Source organism: Zophobas morio, unplaced genomic scaffold (assembly GCF_036711695.1).
Source record: "Zophobas morio isolate AGI-343-1 ecotype UQ-CSIRO unplaced genomic scaffold, CSIRO_AGI_Zmor_V1 ptg000042l, whole genome shotgun sequence".
Classification (NCBI taxonomy): domain Eukaryota; kingdom Metazoa; phylum Arthropoda; class Insecta; order Coleoptera; family Tenebrionidae; genus Zophobas; species Zophobas morio.
In genome coordinates this window covers 216438-243107 of record NW_026972147.1, presented here as the reverse complement: position 1 = coordinate 243107, position 26670 = coordinate 216438, and the positions used below count along the sequence as shown (strand labels likewise).

The 26670-nt window shown below is 33.2% G+C and overlaps 5 protein-coding genes and 2 long non-coding RNA genes across 10 annotated transcripts; 4 read left to right on the top strand and 3 right to left on the bottom strand.

Moving 5' to 3' along the window:
• The first annotated feature begins 660 nt into the window (after positions 1–660).
• On the top strand, positions 661–3848 carry LOC135141107 (apoptosis-inducing factor 1, mitochondrial-like). 2 transcript variants are annotated; one of them, XM_064071964.1, is made up of 18 exons: positions 661–756; positions 837–993; positions 1049–1106; positions 1157–1234; positions 1290–1360; positions 1409–1505; positions 1576–1703; positions 1758–1887; positions 2182–2247; positions 2307–2458; positions 2516–2639; positions 2821–2889; positions 2987–3064; positions 3125–3228; positions 3284–3442; positions 3501–3610; positions 3661–3714; positions 3765–3848. In XM_064071964.1, the coding sequence occupies exons 1-18, from the start codon at positions 716–718 to the stop codon at positions 3781–3783; spliced, it is 1695 nt and encodes a 564-aa protein (XP_063928034.1). In that variant the 5' UTR covers positions 661–715; the 3' UTR covers positions 3784–3848. The 2 variants fall into 2 exon arrangements, with proteins under 2 accessions (XP_063928034.1, XP_063928033.1); XM_064071963.1 differs by having other exon boundaries at positions 664–756; positions 834–993.
• A 2201-nt stretch (positions 3849–6049) lies between these two features.
• On the top strand, positions 6050–7822 carry LOC135141131 (uncharacterized). Its single transcript, XR_010282324.1, has 9 exons — positions 6050–6102; positions 6172–6327; positions 6403–6526; positions 6578–6624; positions 6687–6775; positions 6881–6923; positions 6986–7045; positions 7411–7535; positions 7609–7822. It is a non-coding gene; the product is annotated as an uncharacterized LOC135141131 (long non-coding RNA).
• Positions 7823–8020: 198 nt separating this feature from the next.
• LOC135141124 (ATP-dependent (S)-NAD(P)H-hydrate dehydratase-like) lies at positions 8021–10652 on the bottom strand. Of its 3 annotated transcripts, XM_064071983.1 has the most exons (13): positions 10546–10652; positions 10356–10432; positions 10245–10298; positions 10107–10153; positions 9961–10061; positions 9799–9896; positions 9628–9653; positions 9549–9567; positions 9408–9483; positions 8693–8749; positions 8348–8471; positions 8150–8231; positions 8021–8099 (listed from the first exon to the last, which is right to left on the bottom strand). In XM_064071983.1, exons 1-13 carry the CDS (start codon positions 10625–10627, stop codon positions 8037–8039), a joined length of 906 nt encoding a protein of 301 aa, XP_063928053.1. In that variant the 5' UTR covers positions 10628–10652; the 3' UTR covers positions 8021–8036. The 3 variants fall into 3 exon arrangements, with proteins under 3 accessions (XP_063928053.1, XP_063928051.1, XP_063928054.1); XM_064071981.1 differs by having other exon boundaries at positions 9549–9653; XM_064071984.1 differs by having other exon boundaries at positions 9549–9653; positions 10356–10428; positions 10546–10625.
• Positions 10653–12613: 1961 nt separating this feature from the next.
• On the top strand, positions 12614–15935 carry LOC135141126 (SUN domain-containing protein 2-like). The gene is made up of 17 exons (XM_064071986.1): positions 12614–12768; positions 12949–12998; positions 13451–13520; positions 13622–13669; positions 13722–13832; positions 13977–14024; positions 14168–14249; positions 14463–14506; positions 14652–14723; positions 14789–14843; positions 14906–14945; positions 15000–15092; positions 15154–15235; positions 15289–15447; positions 15509–15601; positions 15663–15760; positions 15816–15935. Exons 4-17 carry the CDS (start codon positions 13625–13627, stop codon positions 15901–15903), a joined length of 1110 nt encoding a protein of 369 aa, XP_063928056.1. The 5' UTR covers positions 12614–12768; positions 12949–12998; positions 13451–13520; positions 13622–13624; the 3' UTR covers positions 15904–15935.
• Positions 15936–16064: 129 nt separating this feature from the next.
• LOC135141144 (uncharacterized) lies at positions 16065–18259 on the bottom strand. Its single transcript, XM_064072002.1, has 11 exons — positions 18189–18259; positions 18057–18138; positions 17953–18012; positions 17817–17904; positions 17343–17439; positions 16875–16975; positions 16710–16762; positions 16572–16655; positions 16362–16473; positions 16198–16301; positions 16065–16143 (listed from the first exon to the last, which is right to left on the bottom strand). Exons 1-11 carry the CDS (start codon positions 18233–18235, stop codon positions 16135–16137), a joined length of 837 nt encoding a protein of 278 aa, XP_063928072.1. The 5' UTR covers positions 18236–18259; the 3' UTR covers positions 16065–16134.
• Positions 18260–18402: 143 nt separating this feature from the next.
• On the top strand, positions 18403–19630 carry LOC135141110 (uncharacterized). Its single transcript, XR_010282315.1, has 4 exons — positions 18403–18821; positions 18982–19130; positions 19206–19275; positions 19326–19630. It is a non-coding gene; the product is annotated as an uncharacterized LOC135141110 (long non-coding RNA).
• Positions 19591–24237, bottom strand: LOC135141109 (ATP-dependent RNA helicase DDX55-like). The gene is made up of 20 exons (XM_064071965.1): positions 24186–24237; positions 24079–24127; positions 23860–24020; positions 23599–23745; positions 23385–23545; positions 22917–22976; positions 22731–22859; positions 22549–22601; positions 22416–22492; positions 22085–22186; positions 21640–21700; positions 21166–21229; positions 21036–21103; positions 20882–20985; positions 20646–20715; positions 20429–20535; positions 20088–20318; positions 19918–19983; positions 19763–19859; positions 19591–19705 (listed from the first exon to the last, which is right to left on the bottom strand). The coding sequence occupies exons 3-20, from the start codon at positions 24013–24015 to the stop codon at positions 19665–19667; spliced, it is 1794 nt and encodes a 597-aa protein (XP_063928035.1). The 5' UTR covers positions 24016–24020; positions 24079–24127; positions 24186–24237; the 3' UTR covers positions 19591–19664.
• Positions 24238–26670: the final 2433 nt, after the last annotated feature.

The following is a 26670-nucleotide window of genomic DNA, read 5'->3' as shown; positions in this document are numbered from 1 at the left end:
CTAATGTATAAAAAAAATAATAAAAGGATTTAAATTTATTATTTTAATTTAGATACAAGTAAATTTAGCCCACCGTCGCACAGCAATGAAAGTTGTAAGGCCAGCTCCTTCTATTTTGAATTTTTTTTTTTATTTTAAAGTAAATTTGTTAAAAAAAAAAGCACACCGGAAGTAAAAGAAAGTTTTCCAGCGGAGCAAATGAGGAATAATGTTTAGTTCTAGCATTCTGAAGTTTTTTTTTGCTAGGCTTTTACTTAGCATTTTTATTTTTTTTAATACCAAAGTGATGCTGGCATCATGAGGTGAAAAGTACAGGGTATTTATAGCTTGTAAATATTCTAACTATAACTGTTTATCTTTGTTAGTGGTGTTGTGTCATAATTGGATTAATAAAAGCTTTATTATTTACTTGCATAATTTTCTTGTATAATATATCGTTTGCAAACTAAGCTATTACATTGAAAAATTATAACTATACAAAATATAACTAGTAAGTATTAGTGTTAACGGGTTAGCTTAGACTTTCGTAAAACATATAACAGAATAATACATTTTTTTAATTATTGAAAGGACGCAAAATTTATTTTGAACTAAAATTATCAGTCTTTTCTAAGCAAAACCGCGCGAAAATTTTTTTTGCGGGCGTCCGTTCCTGTCGTTCTTGTGTTTCACTTTCTTGCTCTCTTTTAGTTTTTACGGACTTTTTTTTTAAAGTATGACCTTATTTTTCGGGAGATCTCTTTTTACTAAGACTAGGTTTTCATTACCTTTCATTATTGTAATCCAGTTTTACTCTAACAGACCAAAAAATTAAAATAAAAAATTCATTTAAGTAGAGTGAAAGCTTTGATATTCTCAAAAGCAGCTTCAAATTTAAAGCTACCCCACTTTCATTATAATGACAACCAAAAGTTTAGTTTCTTTCGAAAAAACAAGGGTTTCTTTTTGTTAGTTGGAGTTTGTTCCTTGGCAACGGGCATCGGATTAAGCGCGGTGAGTAATTACAACCTATTCACCGTTATGTTCAGTATGTGTTTAATCTTAAAAGGTGATACTTGCGAGAGAAGAAAAGGAATTGCGATACAAACATGTAGTCATAGGGGCGGGTAATTTTATTATTTTATAAATTATATTATTTATTAACCTGATTAAAAAGGGGTGGCCGCGCGTGCTTGCGTTAGGGAATTAAATGCTTTAGACGATCAAGAGTTGCCGGAAGGTTACGATGGAAAAGGTAAGTTATTTAAAATTGAAAACCTTTCATTTGTCCCATATTATACAACAAAAAGTCTTAATGGTTGGAGACAACTCCCGGATGAACACAATCGGGTACACCGACCAAGATCGTGAGGATTACTCGGTTGTTATAGAGCGACGTTACGGTTCATATTATTTACTGTGTTTACAGAAATTTCTGGAAGAGCCTTCCAACACTGTGCTGATGGGCCATTATGCCACTAAGCTGGACGTGCAAAAGAAAACTGTGCAACTTCATGAAGGAACTGGTGGAATTTTTTTCCTTTTTGTTATTTCGAAACTAACAATACTTGTGTTTTGTTTTTCTTATTTTATAAGTTGTTTCCTTTGATAAATGCTTCGTTGCTACTGGGGGCGTCTACCCCTCTTTAAAAAATGTGCAACCGTCTGCTGAGTCTCATGTCACCACGTTTCACAGGAAATGTGATTTGGAGCACATTATTGACGTAAACGCACTTATATTAACTACTAATATTGAGACTTCGATGTTGTTTTCCTAGAAATCTCAGAACGGTGAATTTCAGCACGTGGTGGTAGTTGGGGGCGGCTCCTTAGGCACGGAAGTAGCTCTGGAACTTAAAAGAAGAGGAAGCCCAGATTTGAAAGTTTCGCAGATTTATGCTGAACCAGGTTGACTGCAGTGCCCTTTTTTATGCATCTCTTTTTTGCCTCTTCTATACGCATCGAACATAGTATTGATTAATAAATTTAGTTGGCCGTATGCTTTTGAAAATTATTTACTATCCCTTTCGATTTTTTGGGCTACTACAGCTTTGTTTAGCTTTTTTTTTCTAGTAATAATTTGTGCTAAGAAAATTTGCAATCCAGCTGTACCACAGTTTTTGCTATAATACACTTAGGTTTGTAGTATTACCGCACTAGAAAAGCAGCACGTGCTCAAGTTTTTTATTACTTTGCTCTTAGGCGTTATACATCGTAACCTTCCGGACTACTTCCGCGCGTATTGCACGGCGCTGTTGCGTTCTAAAGGTTTTTTTTATCTCCAACTTTCATGGCAACAACGCCAATAACTTTTTAAATATTTTCAGGAATCGACCAACGAAACTTTTCTCTGGTGACCAACGTGGAGACTGACTCTAAAGGGAAGCTGCAGTTGACCATAGACAGCTGGGATCAGTACACCATGGAGGCTGACCACGTGATATTTGCTCCCACGCATATCGATGCTAGAAACGAGCTGGTGCTTCTCTTCCTCCTGCTTGACACTTTCCTCTTTACCACGTGTCACCTGTAACAGGCGGTGGAAGCTGGCCTTGAAATTGATCAGAACAATTCTGGCGTGGTAGTCAACAAAGAGCTTTTGGCCTTTTCCGATGTATACTTCGGCGGCGACGTGGCCAGCTGTCCCTCCAGCATTTTTGGTCTTTCATTATTTTATCAACTGCATATCGGATCGCTATAGGCGGGTTTATATGTCTCGTGGGCCCCCAAGTGACCAATATGTAAAGCTTTTTCTATTGGTTGAACCCCAGTTGTTTAAGCTGCTTCTATGCGTGCGGATTCGTTTACGAGTTGATGTTCCTATATTGTTTACTCTAATAGGAAGGATACGGGTCCAGAACTATAACCATGCACGTGCTACAGGAACACTGGCGGCTCGGAACATGTTGGGTATACCGTTTTACTATAGTGGCTGTTGTTTTTATTCCTTCCCCTCAGCAGTATATCTGTAGTCTTGCACTTTGTAGTTGTAGTTTATTTGTAATAGGAGGGAGAGAAGTATACAATGACATACCCACTTCAGAAGTTTTCTTAACAGAAATTAACATGAAGCACAATTTAGTTGGTAATTCTCTTTCTACGATCAACAGTATGAATAAAGGTATAAGGCGCTGTCCCTGACCAGGTATCGTCGATGCAAAACTCGAAACTGTCGGGCTCTGGGAAGTTAATAAAAATAAGAAAGGAAAAACGGAGGACCAACACTTCTTCACGAGTCGATACAACAAAGTATCCTGTCTTGCTCCTCTCCAATCCGTTGTAAGGCTGGAAAAAAACTTTGCAGGGAGTGGTGTTCTACTTGTCCGAGGGAAAGATTGTTGGGATGCTGCTGACCAATCTTAACGAAAGCTCTCACGTGGAAAAGGCGAGGAACATTATTAGTGGACAAGTGGACTATTCGGATCTCACTCGTCAGGAAATCGAGCTCGAATGCAAAGAGAAGGTTTGGGATTACCTCTCTTCTACGAGTATCTCAGCCATTTACTAGGAACAACCAAAAGTTTAAAGCAGAACTGAACCAACCGTTGGTGCGATCTACTTTCAGCAAAGGAAATCGCGAGAGCAAAAGAGAAACTTCTCACAATCCTTATAAAAATAGACGCCATGCAGAGTAGAGCAAGTGTTATACCATTCTTTAGTTGCTGTAACACTTTTTCCTAGGAAGCCTCTGACCAGACGCCCCAGCGACACGATACGTGACTCAAACACAAACTTGTAAGTGCTTATCAATGTTAGTATATAGTGAAATAAATTATTATCATCAGGTATTGGCGGTCAAGCTAAGGGCTTCCGCCTCCTTTCGAACTCTTTGGCTTTCTATTTAAAAAAATAAAAAAAAAATTCACCGCCGTTTTTGCAAGTCTTTAAGCTCAGTGCGCCTTTATAATAGTTGGAGGGCAATTTACTTTTAAGTTTAACTTTGTATGTATAGCAAGTCACCCTCGTGAAAAAATCAAAGCTTTTAGAAAAGCTATACGTGGTTACTCGTATAAATATACAAAGCAATATGACATTTCCAGAAGTATCACAAAAAAAAGTATAAAGATTATCCTACAAAAATTAGCAGGTATGTTTTACTAGAGGGATGCTTGAATTTTTAAAAAACGTTTAACACGAGATGAAAAGTACGATGCAGTTTAATAGCTCAAACTTGGGACTTTTTATAATCACCGTGCAGATCGCGTAGAGTATAGCTTTCCAAGGACGCACCAGATATACATAAACAGAGTAGCCAAAATAACATAATTACAGAGATTACGACCAAATTTCTTTATAACTACTTTATTTCTATTTACTTCCAATATTACCGAAAACAATAGTTCCTTTATTGAAGATAAAAAGCAAGGAGGTTAGTGCCAATATTCTTTTTTAGCTCCAACCCAAAGCTAAATTAAACGATTTTTAAAGTAAACTTGCCTGGGGAGCTCGCTCGTTAGAATTATGTTTTGCAGAGAATATACTTGACCTTGCAAGTCTTCCACGTAGTTCGAAAGTAGGATTTAGCTTGAACGAATGTAACCATGCACAAGAGAACAATCAAATTAAGAAAATTGTAAATAATAGTATAAGCAGAACTGAACTAAAAATAGGGCAATAAAGGAACTCGACAGTAGAGTGTTAAGATAGATGAGCAGAGGGGACAAAAGGGAACCTCATGGTACACTGGCTGAAAAGAGTACGGCTCAGAGGTTAGAAATTCTTTATTAATTTTTATATCTTGTTTAAAAAAGACTTAATTAATTGTATCATTGCGAAAGAATATTGTAGTCTGACAGGTTTAATATAGTCTATTAAGTTATACGCCCTCAAAAGCTTTCTTAACAACTGAGAAAATAATAAACGTTGCTTTTTCATGAAGTAACGCTTTATTAAAATTGCTCTGGAAGCCCAAATATCTGATGGGTAAACGGAATGACCTTAGAAGCTGAACTGTACAATGTGTATATTATCTCCTTTACATATATCTGTAACCTTTATATAATAAGCGCTTCTGTGATTTTCCGAGACAAGAAAGTAGGCTTACAGGGAATTATTTTTTAATTGTATTAACATTATGATAAAATCAAAGTATTCAGAAGACCTTGCTTGTATATATTAATTATACTTTGTAGGTGTACATTAATAATAGGAGATAATTAAGCATTAGAATAGTTATACCACCTTAACCGCTCGTTCTATTGATAATAAGAATGCTCCACATAAATAATTTTTCACTTTGGTAGGTGTCAGAGTTATCCAGCATCCCCCTTTTACCACTGTAAAAAAGGTGGTTATACCGAAGAAGTTAGGGTGAATTACCCCTAGAAAAAGGCACCGGAGCGACAGCCAGAGTGCTCCGCAAAAAATAATTAAGCAGAGTTTAACATACACCCTTCACTCTCTTTTAGGATCTTTAGCCCAATTAGTGCTTTAGTAAAAGCGAAATACTTGCCATTGGTGTATATTTTCCTGTAATAGTTTCTTCCTTTTTTTTTTCGTATTGTTTTGGTCCAATTAAGTTTGTTGTGAAATCTTACCAAATTGTTTGCTCGCAAAATTTTGTAACAACACACTCGACAGCTTTATCTTTCGGGTAGTGTGATAACTAATTCAGTTAGTAGAAGTTACTTAACCCATGTTAAGCTAAACGGTAGGAGAGCGCGTTGCCTGAGTATTTATCGAAACAACTTTGTCGTCCACTCAAAAATGTTCAATAAGCTCATGTTAAGCCAAATGATTCCATAGAACACAAAGTTTAAAAGCACTACAAAAAAGATTAAAACTTTTATAAAGAGACTATATTAATTTAAAACTTTAATATTCCTAACCAAGTTCTTCCAATTCGGGTCTGCACCAAAACGAAAGAAAAATTTAAAAAAGCCTATTGGATAGTAGAAGGTAAATAAAATTTATATTTTTAGCAAAACAAAACGCGCAATAACGCTTCATCCAATAAATCAAGTTTTATTCGATTTATACTATTAAAGGTTGGTTAAAAGAATTTCCTATAGAAATTAAGGCTGTCAGTCTTCAACCCCATATTTCCTTTAAATTCATGAATACTAAAGATGCTTCACAATATATTAGCGATTTCTAAAATTTTTTTTAGTAGCACAGAATTAGGTTTTACTTAGTTTATACTGTATATTGGTCTTTACACCTGACTTTACTTATTTGATTTTTTCTCAATAGGTATTACAGAACTATTTCAACTACTATATTATACAACTAAAACGAAAGATCCCGTAGTTTTAGTGTTTAAGGCATGGCTCTGCGGTGCAAGCTTGTTTCCTTTTTTTTTAGGGTTCTTCCAAGTTTATGTAATGCGACCTTTAAGTATAAGTTCTGGTAAATACATATACAAAATTCTTTTAACTTCGCCTATTCACCACCAGGTGGGTAACAATTCTCGCTTCCTCCTAGATCGAGTGCTTTTTTCTTCTTTTTTGGGGCTTCTATCTCTTCTGACCTCAAGCTTAATTTCGAGTTCAGTGTTTTCCTTAATATTATATGGGCCACGGTTAAGCTTGAGGGATCAAGACTTCTTGTATTTTAAAATTTTTTTATTAGAAGTTTTATTACCTGGAAATTCACTTAGGAACTTCGTTCAAGACGATTCGGAAAACATATTTAACTTAAATTTTCGTACTACATTTAAATGAGTTTATTGCTAAAAAAAATTTTTAGTAAGTTAACAAAATTACTAGTTATTTTAAACTGTTCAACAAGTGTGCTGGTTTTTTATCTTTTTGGAGGAAGAATTCGGAGTGTTGTTCCAAGTAGCCTTTGCGCCCCGGTAAAAGAAAGCTATATATAATAGACTACAAATAGCGTATAGCCTTTTCTAGTTATATAAAACCCAAGTTTTGAAGTTATATATTATGGTATTAATACACATAAGGGTTCCTTTGGAAAACGATCTTTTTCAGTAAAAGCAACAAAAGGTTTATTACCCCCAAGAAAAAAAACGTTTATAGTTTTTATTGTACTTATTAATGGCCAAAAGGCAGCAGGTATGCAACGAAAATAGAAAGAGAGCTTATCCAGAAATATGGAGAAATACAAGGTTTTTAAAAAATATTAAGTTTGTTCTGCTTATAGATGCGTGGCTTCACAGCTATGAACTTACTAGCTAGAAAAATTGTTTTTAAAAAAACAATGCCTCGAAATGAAATAGTTGTTTCATTTTGAGATCTATTTATTATTATTTTTTTGCAAGTTAGTTCTGCTTTAGGAAAAAGTTATCGTGTACTCAATAAAATCAGCGTTTAAAGAAGTGGTTCACCAAAATCTTTAAACATTAAAAGCTTTAATAAAGCTTTCCATTAAAGTATTACACTAAGGTTAATAACCTTTTGCTTTAAGTACGGCCAAAAAGCAGCTTGCACTGGATATGAAATTTAAAAAATTATCGATTCTAATAACTATCAGGTTATCATAGTTGCGGAAACAAAGCGAAATTTTATGTGGCGGACCACCAGCCTCCGAACTCTAAAGCCCGTTGGTGGGAGGAGCAACGCTTTTATCCGCAATGCAGCCGGTGTTCTCTAATTCAAGTATCCCTTAAAGCTTTTTTGTTTTTAAGTTTTTTATTTATTATCCTCTTGTTTGCGCGAATAACGCCACAAGGGATTTAACCTGGGAAAGCTCGGTCCTTATAAAAACAAAAACATTTTTCAGCGCCTCTGCGCCCGCCTTTTATCTAAAATTACAACCAACGGACAGCACATTGACTACTATCAAAAGATAACGAAGCGGAATATAATCACACACTCTAAAGTGCTTCGATTATACCATATGTGGCTTCCAGTGCCCATCTTATATATATACTTTAAAATGAAGTTTCAGGATATCTCAGATAACTAAACTACCTAATAAAACTGTTTCTTTACAGAATATGAGGCTATTCTACTATATAATTAAAAATTTAATGACCTCCGAATACTTCCACAGTTGTTGTATACCAATGGGAACAAAAAAAAGAATATATATAGAAAAGGTGAGGTGAAAATACATGAAAAAAGTTTCAAATATATATTAAGACGGAAAGGAAATTGTTAGTCCATTTCAAATAAGCGAGTAAAAGCGTCATTGATATATTCAAAATAGTTCCCAGCGCGCTAATATTAGTAACATTTTAAAGTGCTCAACAGAAAAGGCAGTTAAAAACCATTGTCCTCTTATATTTTTCAAAAGCAAGGCGTCCGGTGAGACGCGTCAAGACACAGGCAGAGTAAAGAGTACTTATTTTTCTTCAGATTAACAAAATTATTTTTCTTATTAGTCTATAAAATGGAAGGAACGACAATTTTGGCAACACCAGGAGAATATCCCTTTTACAAAATTATTAAATAACATATTTTCTTACACTCCATCCTTCTTTGTCGAGGAAGCGTGAACGGACCAGTTGAAGAGTGTCGCGGTAATACCACTGAGAATGTCACCCTGTCCCCCGCACCGGCGCAGGCTGCCTTCCTCGTCGCAAGTCAATACTGTATTTTACCAAGTTCGTCAAACATAACTTATTCGTAGATGCTAACTACGAGGTAAAATGTAGTTTCGTTTAAAGGTTTTCGAAACGGAGCGATTTTAGAGTAGAAGAATTTGTCATACTTACGACTTTTGAAATATAAATAATAGGGAAGATCGGGAATTAAAGAACTTAGTTAAGGTAGAAGAAGTAGAGAGAGTGAATAAAAATAAGAACTGTTACCACTCCTTCCGTCAGTAATAATATCCAGGCGATCTTTTCTAACGATATTTACGTGACCTTGTTGCCAAAATAAATTTATTTTAATTACTTAATATAATTGAAAGCCATAATTAGACCTAAATTTTTTTTTCTCACTTTATACGATTTCAATGGTGACTTAAAACAGTTTTTAAAATTTATACTATTTATAAGCCAATTAAATCGCAAGCACGCAAATATTTATATTTTTAATGTGTGGGCGTACGTTTTATAAACAGTTTTACTTTCTGAATCGTATCACCTTGTTATAACGTAGTGTTACCGTTTTTTATAGTAGAAAACTTTAAAAAGTTGTGAACTAATTTGATCAAGCCGTTTCTTTTTAAAATTCTTTTGTATACTTTACAAAAAGTTTTACAGGTTTAAACCACATAATGTCACTTTCCTAAAATTAGCGCAAGTTGTGAAATAGAATAGACTTTTTTTAAATAAGCTTGCAAACGATATACATGACTTTAGCGGCTTTGAACTGAAATTGTAAACTTTATTGTTTAATCTTTTTGAAATCTTTAAAGGTAAAAGCAGATATTTGAACGATAAAAACACTTTTTCTAAAGAAAAGAACTAAAAAAAGAAAAGCGGTAAAAGTGCCACTATAAATTTTGTGTTCTGCCCCTTTCCTTAATCTTACTACACATAATATAAATGAAACGTAGAGAGTCTGGCAGAATCTTACCAAGTTTCTTTGAGAGACGAAGCATTTGTTCTTTCAAGCCTTCCAAGTTACCAATATCTAACGCATCTTCACTCAACTAATTCACGTAATTAAACGGAAAGAATTTTAAAGCTGCAAACTTTAGGTAAATACTGCACTAACAATAGCCTTGCAAAGTCTACTGTACTCAGGAACATTAGGAGTAATAACAACTTTTTCGTAACCTCTTATTAAATCGTACTTTTGAGTGACAAGATGACATCCGTCCTATTCAGTCGCATTATAATGAATTTGTAAAAATAAACAAACAAATAGCACAAGCTACTTGAGATTTGCAAAAAATTATAATACCTTACCTTGAATTTATTAATAAATGCCTCATATATAAAAAATTGAAATATTATAAACTAACCGCATCCACGACAATGGACACATCGTTTTGTCGCGCAATTTTGCATATGCGGCAAGCATAATCAAGAATAATGGGATCTCTACCAAGTCCAGGCCCAACTTATATATATATAAGTTGTAGCACTTTAACCTTTTTTTAAAAAAAAAGTAATCAAATCAATGCCGATAATAGCGTGGATCTTCGACAGCATTTGGCTTATTTCCGAAACGTCGGATTGGATCACACTCTCTAGCTTATTTTTATCAAGTTCATAGTCGAAATCCCTATTAAAATAATACTAAAATAATATTAATAGTATTAAATCTTACTTCGATTCTTTTAAAAGCGGTGCTATTATTAAATCAGCTCCATATGACTGCGTAGAAAATTATAATAAAAGTGGTGAATAAAAAGGGAGTTAGAAGAAATTGTGATCAATAGTTCACCTCACGTTAAATAGGAGATACCTTTAGGGGAACAGAAGCTCCTTTGGTGCAAAAGACAAAACATAAATCTGCGCCCTATTTTAAAAATTTTTAATAACGTAAATTTATTTTAGTAGCTTTTTAGAGTCTAACCATTAAAAGTGAGGAAGTAGCACAAAAATAAGGAGCTCCACTGTATAGAAAACTACCACCAACTACTCCGATTCTGCCTTATAATAACAAAAAAAAATGATCTCCCGTATAACCAAAATTAACTACAACTAATTTACAAAGTTGAGGACTAGTCTAACTAGTTTATGCTTAGACAATAAAATCTCACAACCTGCCTGTCCTTTATGCAGTTTTTGGCTAAGTTTTGGGATTACTTCTTTAGCTAATTGAATGGCATTTCCTTCAAAAGGCATCGCGCACAATGCTTTAAAGCTTTTTCTAATAATCGCTTCTTTCTTACAGTTCAGCAAAAATATAATCGTCTTAGGAAAGTGACCCCAAATTGTAGGGAAGAATGAGGGCTAAACCGTCATTTCTAAGCACAAAGAATGCATGCATACAGCTTTTGCTCTCTTCCTCGTCTTAAAAAACTATCTTACTTTTTGTCTTCATTTTAATAATCTTTTAAAGGCATTGAAGAATATAAATGTCTACAAGTACGCCTCTTAGAAGAAGTGAACGTTTGAAACTGTATTAATTACTATTTTATGTACCCTTTTGATATTTATATGGGAATAACATTTTTTTATTATTATTTGTGTAAAGGGGCAACAATTTAGCTGCTAATCTAATAGAAAATCGTGAAAATTCTCGACTGTCGAGACAGCTAAAGTCGCATTTTTCTCTATCTCGTGCACAACCATATGACTATGATGATTTTTCTCGTCAACATCATCTTCGTGAGTTGTCTCGAAATGCACCTTTACTTTCTCCTATTGGTGGTAAAATTCAGGTCACTCTCTTTTGTTTTCAATATTTATAGTAAATATAAGTTAATTTATCTTTTTTTCTTCTACTGTAATAGGAAACATTGAATCTTGGAGGCCTTAACAGTTACCTGGATGTGAATATTATTATATTTATCTTCAACACATATATATTATATTAGTTATCTAGCAATTCGCACTTGTGATTTTTCGACTTTATCAATTTATTCATTTTCAACTTACTAATTAAAACTAATTTTTATTTCATTATTTCTTTATAACACATTTTTATATATCGTATTTTTTGGAAACTGTTTCTTTCCCTCGCGTTAACGTTATTACTGTGTGTGCCATTTTTCCTTGTAATTCGAAATTTATGAACTTTTTCTTAATACTTACACTGCTTATCTAATTTATAACACTTGAATAATTTGGTTCTTTATATAGAAGATCTGGATTTTGAAACACCAGCGCCCATAAAAAAAAGCTCCGCGTCTACCCGCCTTCTCTTTTTTAAGCACCGAGCAGATCTCCGAGATCCTATAAATGGTGGACTTTAGCAAACCTTATCAATACAAATCTTCAACCATCATATATTAGCACTGTGTTCAGTTCAAGTGTAGCATCTCTAGTTATTTTCTTATTTCCAGATATGTTTTTAAATTTGAAGTGTTTACTAATTTTATGAGTTTCTTGCAATTATTTTATGTAAATTACTTTTCTTTTTGCTGTTATAGTTTATTACTCTTCAACTTTTATAATTTAAAGGCTTAACTTTTTCATATAAAGCTGGTAACTTTCTTTAGTTATTATTTTAAATATTTTTATATTGCTAAGTATATTATTTGAATAATTCTTTACTTTTAGTTATGTTTGTTTTATAGTTAACTACTATTTTTCCATGGCTATTACTTCTCAGTTTACTTGTTATACTCGTTTATTGTATAAAAGGAGTTGATCGGAGAATTTACATGTACGACGTTTGCCAGTCAGGCCAAAGATCTTTCAAGTATTCTTTTTGGAATAAAATTTCCGGTTAATAGTATTATACGTTTTTAAAGTTATTTATTTAATATTTTAAAAAAGAATTTAGAGAACTATCAACTTTTTTAATTATTTATATGCAAAAACTCTTTTTTTTGTACAAGTAAAGCTTATTGCAGTTTTTTAATTAATTATTGGTTGTTATACAGCCATTAAGTTATTCAGAAAATTGGGGACTTTTTGCGCCCTTTTTTATAGTTGCATTCTTTTTTTGGATCTTCAACTTTTTTCTTACTTCAACTCGAGGTTTTCTTTATCCTATTAATATAGTAAAATTGCGTAACTTTTTTATCGGAAGAATACATATGGGACGCCAATATAAGTCCACCAAGAGAGTTATCAAGAGAGACAAACTGCGTGTAGTAAATTATTTATTTTTCCCATATAGTAAATTTTCATTTTAATTCCGCTTAGCGGTTTTGTTTCTTACTGGAATTTTTCTTCTCCTTATTTATACTTTACGCACTTGCTGGAATGCCCCCGCTCCTAAAATTGGTGTCAACTCCACCACTACCGCCAATAACGAATCAGAAGACTCCTCTGGGGCGATTGGTGGGTTTGAATTTTCACGGAGTGATAAAAATGTAAATTTTTGCCACTTGGAGTTTTTGTTATATTTTTAGTGAAAATGCTCAACCAATAGCTTTTAATCGATTTTATTATTACAAGTATACTAAAGTTTATTTACCTTTTTTCTTGTATTATTATGTGAAAGCTGACTGCGTTATAAAATATCTTTTTAATGTTGGTTTACTTTCTTTTAGCTGGAAACACTTAAAAATTTAGTATTCAACATTAAAAGCGCCCTGAAAGAGTACCTTTATGTTGCCTTTCCTTTTATTCACTATTTATATTATCTATAAATAACATAGAAACTTTGGCTCCTGTAATAACTATTATTACATTTTTCTTATAATTTTGTACAGCCAGCAATACCATATACACGAATAGTTAGCAGTTTTATACAAGGCAGCTACCATAATTGTAGTAAAGCACACAAGTGCTTATTATTATAATTAGAAAAGGGATATGCTATTATAAAATTTATAGTGGAGATTGCACTAGTGCGTAAGTTGATTGGGTTTTCTCCTACGTTTTCGTTGGGACAGAAAGCCATCCTCATTTTTGTTTTTATACTTGTTATTAGTTAACTACACGATCCTTTTTCCTGCTGCGCTTATTTGAAATGTCATACCTGTCCTTTAACTAATATTATTATAATTTCTTCTACTATTACATAGCCTTCTCATTCTATCTACCCTGTAGGCTTCAAAGCCGTTTTCCCGAAGAACTCGATACGAAAAGACTCTCAAGTAGTGTCCAGACATTAGAAAAAGTAGCCTTTAAATTAATGTTTTTCTTTAAATAGTAATATGAATAAACAAATATGCACATCTCCAAGATTTTATATTACATTGCATTTTTACTATCGCTTAGAATATGGCTGAGCTTAAAAGTAAACAATTCACCTTCTCTTCTAAACTTGTGAGCTGTTTATGAATTGATTTTCAATACCATAGCAATAACTTTTTTTAAGGAATATATTGATAAGGCACTTTCCTTGCTAAGCTCGGCAGTTTCCTCAAAGAAAGACGCGAATGAAACTTTTTTTAGTCGCGTGGAAGACCAAATAAAGGAACTTTCTAAGGTGCTTTTCTCGCCTTCGCTTCAACTGATTACTTTAAGTTTAGCACGTGGCCTTTATAAATAATATTAAATTGATGCGATTTTAGTAATTGTATCCAGTTAACTATTTTAATGGCGCTATTGAGTGCGACTAATATTTTTTAAGGAGCTCTCCGTATTGAAAAGCCACTGGCCCGGGCCTGCTGACGAAAAGGTTTTTTTATATACTTTCTTAAGATTTTGCATATCATAACTTTCTTCCGTTTCACTTTGCAGTGGTTATATATATTTGCAAAATTCTATTATTATGTTAAATAAAAAACAGCTTATATTTTTGAGTAATTATAATAAACGAAGTTTGTGGAGCTGAATAAAAAAGTAGCACACTTGGAACGTTTACTTAAAAATTATGAAAAGTCCAGCTCAGAAGAACATACTGGTAGAATCAATACTATATATAATAATATTATTTACAGGTTGTGCATAATTTATAGTAACACATAATGAAGAGAATAAGTTATAGAAGATAATAATTTATGTATAGACTTTAAGTTTGTCCTATAAGAAAGACTCTAATAGGCGAAGTGAGCTGTTGCGTATTCCTCTTGTTAGCATAACAGGCTTCATTTATTCTTACATTTAAATTCACCAGCCTTTGAAATGAAGATCGACAGTTTACTTGCTCTTGTGGAAAACGTAAGTCGGTTGTTGAGAACTTTATTGATTCCTGCTTTATGTAATTGTTGACTGGAAAGTTTCCTAAAGTTTTGCACAATTATTACATACTTTATTGTATTACAAAAAGTACATCAAAAAACAAACTTTTATTCTCTGCAACTAGCAAAGGGCGTTTGAGCAGTCGCTGAGCGAGTTTAAGAAAGAGGTTGCTGCTCTCTTTGCTGCCCAGCTGACTGTAAATAAGCTCTTTGCCTTGCAAAAGTAATCTATCATTAACTTCCCTGTATTTCTCATATAAAGGATCTGGAGTTACTAAAAAAGCAGGTTAGTAGTTTCAAAGATGCTCTAATTCCAGGTTGACAGTTTTTTTTATTAATACCATTTACTTTATAACTATATATATTAAAATAATATTAGAAGCTTCGATAAAAAGCCTTGTAGATCAACTCTATTCGAGGTATAAGTTTGGCGGGGCATTTTAGTGTTCATAAATTTTTCGAATATTTGAAAGGAAAATGAAGGAGTTCAGCCAAGCAAAAGTCGGGATGACCGACTACGCTTCTGCCTCGGCAGGCGCCAAGATCGTCCCTCGGCTCACTACATCGTAGCTTCATTGGCTATTTCCTTTCTAGTTAATTGGTTTTAATGACATTGACATTCTGGAGGACGCGTGAAGGCTTTTGGCTACTGAAATCGCTTTTCCCTTCGGTATTGCGAAGGAGCGAATCGTGGGACGTTGTGCTCAAAGTTCCTTTACACATTAACAAAAAGCCTTATCTTCATAATTGTAATGCCTCCAGTCTGACATGGAGCCCGGGCATTGCTACGCTCTCCCCGGCCAGGGAGGAAGCATCGGCATCGAGCTCTCAGAGCCAATAATAATTAGCCATTTCACCGTAGAACATCTCCCTTTTGCCCTTACTCGGGCGCCATCTGCCCCCCGTGCCATGGCCCTCTGGGTTGTTTGTAAGCGCCGGTAGCGTCATGGGTTACCGCTTATTGTTCTCGTTTAATTCAAAGGGAGTGAGAAGTTCTGGTGAGCATACAAATCTCGGAACGTTTGAATATATTTTTTCAGCAAACTCTGAATCGTCTCAAACTTTCGAGTTAAAGGTTCTCGCCTTGAACAATTCCTTCTTTTCACGTTTTTTTATTAAAAATACGATTGTTATAGGAAAAGCACGGCCCATTCCGCATTGTAAGACTTGAAGTTCTAAGTAATTATGGGATGGTTCAGTACACGTGCGTATATCGCGTCAGGGTTCATGGGGAGTACGCTTTATAACGTTCATATGATTATTGGTAATAATATCTTTTAACCGCGAAGACCCATTCGTAAGGAAAGCAACACGAGCGCTAAAAATTCATTGAAAAAAATTTTTGTGAACTTCATAAAAACTTTGGGATGGACTTAAGCGGACATTTAACTTACTATAATTGGTGTCGCCTGTTACAATTTAGTTACTATACTGTCGAACTTAATATTATAGTTTGTAACTATTTATATAATTAAATTAACTTAGTTTCTTCATTTTTTATTACTCCACGTATTTGTACGAACTTTAAGTGTGCTCTTCACTCTGCGAATTTCCCCGCGTGGCCCGATCAGTGCATAGAAGAGTATTTTTCAAAAGCATAGCAACCGTCTAGTGTGCCTTAAGCAAAATAAACTATTATTAATAAAAAAAAAAAGGGGGAACGATGACCACCGGTCCAATCCCTCCGGGGACGGGCGTGATGGCAGAGGCCACTTCTTTTGCCTTGGAAAACTCCACATCCCCCACAATTCCGCGTCCCGACTTTTTGTTGGTGTCTACCAAGCACGACAGGAGATACTTTTATGATAACGATAGCGGCAAAATGAACACGAGACCGGTCACAATGTTGACTCCCACATCCATGACAACCGCCCCTTTTTTCAGCCACTCAGCTTTGATGTATTCCGGCTTTCCCATGGCAGCTACTAAAATATCCGCTTGTTTGACCTTCAAAGGATGTAAAACATAAACACTTCCAAAAAATGCGAATGTGTGAGAAAAAAACTATAATCACGACATTCAATATTTATTATGAAAAACTTTACAAACTCCGGAAGATAGGCAGTCTTTGAATGGCATAGCGTCACCGTTGCATTCATTTTTTCAAGTAAACTCGCCAGTGGGCGCCCCTAACAAAAATAAAACAATAATAAATAATCCACATAATGGATACTAATGTATACCACAATATTGCTTCGGCCCACGACGACCACGTGTTTATAACTGACATCTATTTCTAATAAAGAAAAATAGAATTAAGAGGCTGCCACTTTTTCTGGTATATAAATAGAAGCACTATTAAAGTGCTCTTAAAAATATTAACATGGTTTAATTGTACTACTGCGCACCATAACGCCGAAGAAGTTCAACGCACGCAGCAGGCGCGCATGGAATTACCGATGCCGCAAGGTCTCCACTGCTAAGCAATCCAACATTCATCGGATGAAGACTAAAAGAATTATTTTTATATCTAAGTTGTCGAGAAAATCAGTATATTTTAAATAAAAATCCTTCATTAGGATTGTAAACCCGAATATTAGGCAAACCAGCTAAAAGGTGCAAATTTTAGTGTTTATCTTTAAAAATATTATTGACTTTCTCGTTGCAAAGTCATATTGAGATGGAAAGCAGTAACATCGTTTATTTTTAAATTTGCTTAACGTAAACCTAAGGCAATAGCGACGTTCTTATTGTTTTCGCAAAAAAACTTTTTCAGTCGAAAAAAATATCAGTAGTAAGCCAATATATATCGTTAAAATATGTTATATTTCTTGGCTCTTAATAAGCAAATCATTGGCAATAAAATATTAAAAAACCCGTCGACGTCCTTAATAATGGAAAGAGAACGGAAAATTATATTAGTATTCAAGTGCTCAGGTAGGGGCAGTTGTACTAATATAGCATGAATCTGATCTAACAAACATATTAACTTAGTAGATATTGCAATAAGAAAAAACAGAAAAACTACTAAATAATAAATACTGATAGTTAGTTAAATGGTATGCTAAAAAATATGAATAAAGATAGAATAGTACAAAATAACAAAAGTTTACAAAAGTTTACAAAGTTTCACGTGTAAATGTAATAAATATTATAAACGTTAAGCTAAGTGGTTCTATATAAAAGGCTTCCATAACCTTAATAAAGAAAACTATATAATAAAAGAAAAAAAAATTGCTATTTTCGTAGTCAAAGCGTAAACTTAAAATATATAATTATATTTTCAATAATTTGCAAGCAACGGCGAACGTTTACGTTATTTAATTGTTAAGAAAATGAGTACTACAAACCGTCTTCATTTAAAATACGTATTCTACGTATAATTTCTTGTAAAGTAACATCCTCACTTAATTGAATATGCCTTAATAAAATCCCCACCTAAGGGTTATTGATAACTAGAAGGTGAAATGATAAAAATAAATAAACCTTTTTCAAAGCTTCTTGCTTATTTTTAATATATATATTGGAATCCTCTCTCAATCCAACCTATAATAAATGAGACGCGGTCACCATAAGCTTAAGAACTTAACCTGAACTACTGCTAGGCGAGGAATAATGTTTTTCCTGCTGAGTAAGTGCCTACAAGAAGCAGCCACCTCCGCTTTGATAATTCTGAAGCTAATTAGATTTCTCAAGGAAGTTAAAATACAAATAAATAGTACGAAGATATTTGTGTGCCCCACAAAATTTTACATGTTGTGAAGGACATGCCCTTTTAATCATACAGATATAAACGGTTATTCTATGAAGTAACAGATTATAAAAAATATAAAGGGAACAAACCCAGCAGGTGCAATAATAACAAGCTCTGGGGGTTTGACCTTATGGACTTCAATGTTCGTTAGTTGTACAGAATGACACATTACAAAACATGGTTCATTTCGGATAAACCTTGATAAAATGCAGTTTAACTAATTTAGCGAAGTAGAGAAGATTATCCGGTGAACAATCTTCACTATTACTTTCAGGTAAGTATTATGGGCCTATTATCGACATGTTTAACTTCAACGCTCATTTATACCACGACCTTAATAGTTTTGAAGCGTAAGGGGTGAGTCAATTTAAGTGAACTTAAGACTTAACATATATATGCGACTTTTAATTAAATTTACTTTTACGAAAGCCACTTTGCAATTATACTAGCAAAACTTTTAACCGCACCGGGATTTTAAGTTTAAATCTACTGCGAAACTGGTTTGAAATATTGCCGATGGCGCTTCAACTATATACCGTCTACCATAAAATCTACAAATTCTGGTTCTACACTGTGTATATGGTTTGAGCACCACCACTCGGTATTCTTTTATAATAGTAGTTATAATAAAACTAAATATAAATATGTAATAACGATAGTAATAGTAATAGTCAGTAATAATAATAAAAAATTATACTTTTATAGTTTATTATTATTTTGGTAATATCTAAAACAACTGCGATAAATATTTGCTTCATCAGGATCAGGCTTTAAACTCTATAATCAAAAGTTACTCTCCCCTCTTCCAAGATTCTACTTTCTGACATTTTACTACAAAGGAAAGAAGGAGAATAGTAAATCTTAAACCAACTGGCGCATTCTCTATTTTTATTAAACCAAAAGCTTTATCGTAAGTAATCTAGAAAATATTATCTTTTATTATTGCTATTTAAACGGTTTTGCCGAGAGTATAATCTATAAGTAGAGCTTGGAAATCAGGGAACTGTCCTTCAACTGTTTGTCGTTAACTAAAATCTTCGACTTATAGAATCAAGGTTTTTTTTTTTAAAAAAAACGCAAATTTAGAATTATTTGATAACCCTAGTTTTTTCTGGCTGAAGCAGTGTGCGAGCTCTCTGAAATTTGATAATATATTGATAAGTCCACAAAGTGAATTGGCATACTATGACTTGCCCTTAATAAGATACTTTTCGAAATACCAATAATAAAAAAGAGCGGGGAAATATCGACTGCTCCTTCCCCACCAATAGGGCCCCTGTGTGGCGAAAAGCCCTCTAAAGATTGACCAGCCAGCTCTTTTTAAACTTCTCCCGTCCAATGAACCAACACAATATCCAAAATATCTTATTTACTTTTATTAAACTCAAAATCCATTTACAAAAGTACGAGTGTGAGTAGCAACAGAGTCGGTTAAAGCAAAGTTCTAAAGAGGTTTATTTACAAAAAAATTTTCAAAGTCAGCCTCTTCAAACAAAATAAATTATAAAAAAATAGTAAAATGAAAGAACACTATAAAAATACCAGAAATTTTTTTCTTTTTTAATTTTTTCATAAGTTTTGTGTCTCTCTCAAGTTCCTCGAGATCGACTTCATCCGTCTTCTGACAACTCAATTTTTCCTAAACAAAAGTATATAATACATAAGAATTTAAAAAAATTAATAAGTTGTGATGGAACTTTCTCACGATAAGCCCTTTTGGCGGCCTTTGACTGTTTGCGTTTCATTTTTAAAGCTTTTTTATCCTAGAGATAATAATAGTTACAAAATAGTTAGTGTGGTTTTCCTTGCCTTTACTTATATTTTTAGCATCAAAAATTTATATAATGTAATAAAACACAGAAGCTACTTTTCGTAAAGACCAAGAATTTGCCCTCCGAAATTTTTTATTGTAAGTAGTACTTTTCAAGGTGGCCCTTCCTATATTTTTCAAACGGGCTGCTTCTCTTTGCTTGTTGGCGTATGGAATAGACTTTAAATCCACTGACTGGTTAATACTAAGATGAACATTCTTAAACTCCGGCATTTTGGGAACGGATATCACACCAAATTCTTCGCAAAGCGCGCTTAAGCTCAAATGCTATAACATAATTTTATTACTGAAAGTTTATAAATAGCCACAAAATTATAGAATGGAACTCATTTAAATGCTATATTAACCAATAAACTAATATATAGAAGTACCTATACCTTCATATGGAATATTAAGGAGCAAAGATGCTCCTTGTAAGAGCGAACAAAACTAACGATTGCTCTATTGCCTTTTTCAATAATGTTCCGATCTTTCATAGCGAGTTCTAAAATAAGCGTAGCAAGTAAATAATATTACACACAACAAGTACAATTATGTTAAATCAATTAACACAAGATCGGTCAATTTTATATAAAGTAAACAGGAAAAAAGTACGTCTTATATCTTCGCTTAATCTACTATAATTATATGTAGCGCAATCTTCTTTAAACTCACTAAGCGGTATCTTTCATTATAAAAAAAGTAAAAAAATATATTAAAAATAATTAACTATAAACTGAAGTTTATTTATATGCTAAAGTATTAATATAACAAATGGTTTAATAAAATTATAAAAACGAGGGGCATTGGCTACACAACTTTTAACAATTAAAGTTTCATAATCAACAAACCTTTCTGTTCCGCAAAAATTCGACGTAGGCATCTTCTTCCTCCGTTAAATAAATCAATGCGCATCCTTGGCGACCTTGCCGTGCAGTCCGTCCGCAGCGATGGACTTTCAGCCAATAAAATGATAAAACGATGAAATTTATCCAGCGTATATACCGAAGACGGACGGGTCTTGTGGCGGATCAAATTGCACAACCCAATCGACATCCGGTAAATCTATACCCCTAACATATTCCCAAAATATAATAGTATAAATAGGTAATGACTATTAATAGTATGACAATACCTCGCAATGACGTCCGTGCAAAATAAAGCGCCGTTAATATTTTCTTTGAAGGAGTTAAAGGTTCCTATTATATTATCACTCTTAAACAAAAACCTCAAAAGAATAAACTTGCAAAGTTCTAAACCACACACATGATAACCTATAAATTCGCTAAAAATAAATTATAATGAATAATATCCTTGCCGTATAACATAACAACAACACGTTCGATGACCACTTACTTATCCGCAAATAATGCACAGGGTTGAATACATAGCGGAAGGTCAATAGTAATACAAAGGAGGTATTGATTCGGTAGCAACAAGCTTTCCACTGTCCCAGTGCATGGGGGAGGGGCAGTGGAAAACGATTAAAAATTATCGTTTAATTAATACATATTTAGATGTGAACACGTGTTATTCACTGGTATATAAAAATATACGGGGAGGTTCCCAGTCCAACAGTAGTTTGTACATATATAATAAAAAAACAAACCAGTTCTCTTCTTCACCACCATTTTGCCGTGCATGGAAAGTAGAGGGAAGGAGCTCATAATCTATATATATAATATATATATAGACAGTACAGAAACGGATGTGACCTCCAAAATATTTTATAAAAGTAAAAATAAATATGCAAAAGTATATGGAATGAGTGAATGTTATAAAAAACAAGAGGGGCTATATTAAAAGTATAGACACAATAAAAAGTTAAGTTGCTTCCACTGGTTGTGATCAACTTTAAAGTTTCTTTGAGAAGAATACATATTTATATATATTAAAAAAGTTTGCTTTAAGTTTTATAGTACATTACATATACACGAAGTAAATATAGTTCTTTCTCTTCTTATTTTATTATAACTATATTACAATGTTTTCCGAATCCTTGTTAATTTGTATATTATAAAAAATAATATAAAAACATTTATATCGATTAATACTTCAAGCCTTTTTAACACAAGTGCAAAGTAATCCACGCAAGCACAAGTGGCAAAAAAAACAATAAACTTCTGAGATTCCCTATTCTTCATAAAGGAAACCAACTAGAAAATATAAAAAGGGAAGTATACAGTATTATAAGCAATTAGGAAAATTTCAGAAAAACGTAAGTTATACAAAAAAGCAACAATAGTAAAGAAACATATACTTTAGATAAAAAAAGTTCAATAGACTGTGTAAAGTTACTAAAGAGTGCTTATATTATATAATAATAATAATTATATTATAAATAAGAAATTGTTAGTTCTACAGAGCAACTCAATATACATCCACCTGCGAAAACTTTTCCTGACGCAGACAAATAAAGTAATAGTTGTTTAGAGTAGGCGGAGTTGCTATACAAGCAGACGCTATCCAGTAGCAGAAGTAGTAAAAGACCACTAAAAACTACTGAGGAAAAAGTTACATGATAACAACTGGCCAGAAGCTTTTACTTTAACTTGTATTCGAACAGGATTCCTATAATAATAAAAAATAAAAAATCTCCCATGATCACTACTGGAAAAATAAACATAAACAAAATTTATTGAAGAAAATAAATTTTTATATGCAAGTATAAAATACAGTCAATAAAATTTAAAAACTAACCTCAAACCTGCTCTTATCAAATCTTCAACCTCGTGAGTTTGCGTGGCGGAAAACAAACCAGTCCTCCTTTGCTTCGGAAGAAGTGTAAGAATATCGGTTAAGGCTTCCTTAAAGCCGAGATCCAAAAGTCTTTAGACTTGAAGTAAGAATATAAAATTTAAAGATAATATATAAGTAATAGTAAACCTGTCAGCTTCATCTAAAATTAAAACTTCTAAAGTTTTCAAATTAACTTTAGTCACACGCCTAAAAAAAAAAGAACAACTTAACCCTAACCCTTAACACCCTTTTAAGAAATTAAATAACAATAAGCCTGAGCATCCCAATCAAAAAATCGTGGTAACAGAGGCACTATAACAAAAACTTTTACTCTCCCATTTTCACTAAAAACCAATTTACCAATAGGGAGCGCGGTTTTTACCCAGAAAGAATTTGAAAGTCATCAAACCAACAATCCTCTGTAGCTCCACTTAAAAAGATCAAAATCCACCCAAACAGACGTAAAAATTATACCATAACAAGCTAAAAAAAAGAACAAGCTTTCAATAAAACCTTTATGTTATGAAGACGTAGGTAACAATTTAATTACAAAAACAAAGGTAATTAAAAACAAAAGATGCGATAAATGCATAAGCTAATATAAAATCTAACTACTTTAAGAACTTTAAAAGTCTTCCAGGTGTTGCAACTAACAAATTTCCACCCGTTTCTTGGTAGTAATTAAGAGATAAACCAAAATCGGTTCCGCCGATAATTAAAAATTGACTAAAAAGCTCCGAAACTACTTTTAAGAACTCAAAAGACAATTTTGAGACCTAATTAACGTTATTGTTTTTTAAGCACAAAGAAGACTGTTTAAAAATTAAACCTGGACGGCCAACTCTCTAGTTGGTAAAATTATAAGCCCTCCAACATCGTTCTTTGCTAACTTGCCAGATTTCCGTAGCAATTCAAATAAAGGAACTATATATGCCAAAGTTTTTCCAGAACCTGTAACAGCTTCAACAACAACGTCCTGTTAATAATAATTATAGTAATTAAATAATTTGTAGTTAATAATAATTATAGTAATTAAATAATTTGTAAAAATCAAAAAACAGTATGTCATATTTATTTAGGGCTTTTTTACTTTGTAGGACAAAAACAAGGGAATAGTCGCAGCTTGTACTGGAGTCATTCCTTCAAATTTAAAAACATTTTTAATAATATGTAACGTTATCTCACTAAGTTGAGCTTCTAAAGACTCCCATGGTCTAACGTTCGGAATAAAATCAATAGCGCCCATTGTACCTATAATACTTACAATAAGAAGCTTAAATCTACTTACTTAACTCTGAAACTCAATTACATCTGTTCGTAGAAAAGAGTAAGCTAAAAAAGTTCAGCTAAACAAGTACCTAGTAAGTAGGTATAACAGTAAATCATGGGCACCAAGAAAAGGGAAATAATGCTCACTATATTATCTGTTCCTATTATCCAAACAACGAAACTGTTAAGGGACTCAACAATATGTCTTTAAATTATAACTGTTCTATTTTAATAGGAAAAATACAGATGAGATTTTTTAATCTTTTATTCTTCTTAAATAAACAAGGGTAACAAGTGATTTAACATATTTTTATTAGTAACGTGTACTTGAGAACTAGTAAATTACTGTTTATGGTACCCTCATCCAAACGGCTCTTAGAAAGCAATGTGCACATTTTCTCTTTTCTTTTTTTTCCACCAAGGGAGGTTGAAACCTTGTTCGTTGCTTAGAGGGCCCATCTGACCCGAGCTTGACTATTCCACCGTCTTAAACCAAAGAGGTTATAGCTTACCTTTAAGATGTATTAATTGAGCTCCAGTACTTATAATGACTGCAGTCTTTTATCAGCCCTGAAATCTGAGTGCTTTCTTCCTTATATATGATAGAGTTCATTATTAAGAAAATTTGGGCGAAATTTAGTAAGCGGTGCGTCAGCTAAGTTGCTCACGATTCATTCGAGTATTATGTTTAAGAGGCTTACCTTAATAAGTAATACGAAAAATACAATTAGCACTGATTCTAGGTCTTTTTAAAGTTATTTTGAGATCCTAAGGATGTTTTTCTCTAGTTTTAGCTCTTTGCTTGAAAATGGTAGTCCTGTTAAAACTGGAACTGGAAACCGGCTTTAGTATATGCTAATCCACTGTTCGAAAGCAGGATTCGCCCTTTCATAGACCTATGAAAAATATTTTCTCCAAGAAAAGGGGTCACTCGGAAGAATAAACATCGGATAGCGCAGTTGGTGCCTATTGCTTTGGGTGTAAGTACGTATAAGATAGATAGAGTTTGTAAAACTAACGATTGTCTCTCACTTGCAAGTTTACATTAAGATGCTGTGGGAGGAGATAACCGCTTAACAAAGGCTTACCTATCACTGCCAGCCTACGGGCCACTTGCTTCAGAGCCCAAAAAACATAGAAAGAACGGCTAGCTTATTTTCATATACAAATACAGCACTGAAATACTAGTCGTTTTTTGATTTATAGCTTCTTATAACCCTAATTCATTATTATATCTACCCCTAGCAAGGAAATTTTAAGGGTCAAATTAAATTGGGAGTGACTTAGCAGGTACACCTTTTAATTTAAGTTTTGTTTAAATATATTGGAGTTAGGTAGTTTTTTTAAGCAGTTACGTACGCCTAGTCTCTTTACAGCGTTACTTTACCTCTATGTTTCAACGCTTCATATTTTTTAAGCTTGCGTGTTACTAAAGAGATCTATCAAATTTTCTCATTTTTAATAATTATTGTATAGGAGAGTTTTTGATAAGTATAATGTTAAATAGTAAGATGTAGACCAAGAGGGGTCATGGAGGGACTTAATAAAGCATATAGAAAGGTAAGAGATATCAGTGTTCCAGTTTCTTGTGCTGTTCATACTCAATGAAGAATTGGTCAAGCAAGAATGTTGCTTAGGAGATATTCCGCTCAAGTGCTATTAAAATATATTGCAAAAAAGCAATGAAACCGCACTAGTTTAATTCAGTGTCTCCGCCAGTAGGTTTAAAACGATAAAAAAGTATACAAAAAGTATTCTACCTAATTTTGTATTTATAAAATATTTACAACTTTTTAAAAATTTAGAGCTTTTTTTTAATTAATCGTTTCTCAATATTTTCTCATTCTTTAACACATCGGATTTAAACACATTATGTATTTTATTTAAACTATTTTTACAAGGCTGTCAGTAAATCACTGGATAAGTTTCAGAGCGATCAATGAAAGATCTAAACGATTCCAGCGCTGAATCAGATATATTAAGTTTGTATTGTAACCTTACATTATCAGAGAGAAGGGTTGCAGATAACAAAAAAGTAAACCTTACCTAAGACAATTTAACAGAAAGAGCGAGAAGGTTTAATATAATCTTTAAAAGCTTAGCTTTGCCACTGAAACAAAACATGCCAATTTTATACATTCGACCTACCTTATAACGAACTTAGGGGGACATACTATTTCTGTTCGTTATAACCGAGGTCAACAAATCCGAGATGGCCAAAAGACGGGAATGAACTTGCAAAATAATTTTGTTTTAATTGATTTTCCGGTCAAAAAATTCATTCAAAATAAGTTTTTAAAAATACACTGTAACCAACCATCCTTCTGAATTAGCCCAGTCTTTTTCTGCAGCAGTCATCTTAAAGTATTCTACGACTTTATTTTGTAGCAGTGGACACCGTTGTAATAAAGCTTGGTCTACTTTACCCAGCTCCGGTCAGTCCTATTCGCTTTCGTAATGTTTTCCTTATAAACTTTCTTAATTTTTCTTTTTTGCTTATGAAAGTAATGTAGCTTTAGCTAAATTAAAACTTTTTTACACACAACCACTTGGTTCACTCAGGAATATAACTCGTTTAAAATTTTGATCCTTTTGTCAAAAGAATGTTTTCGTTATATATTTCAAACGACTG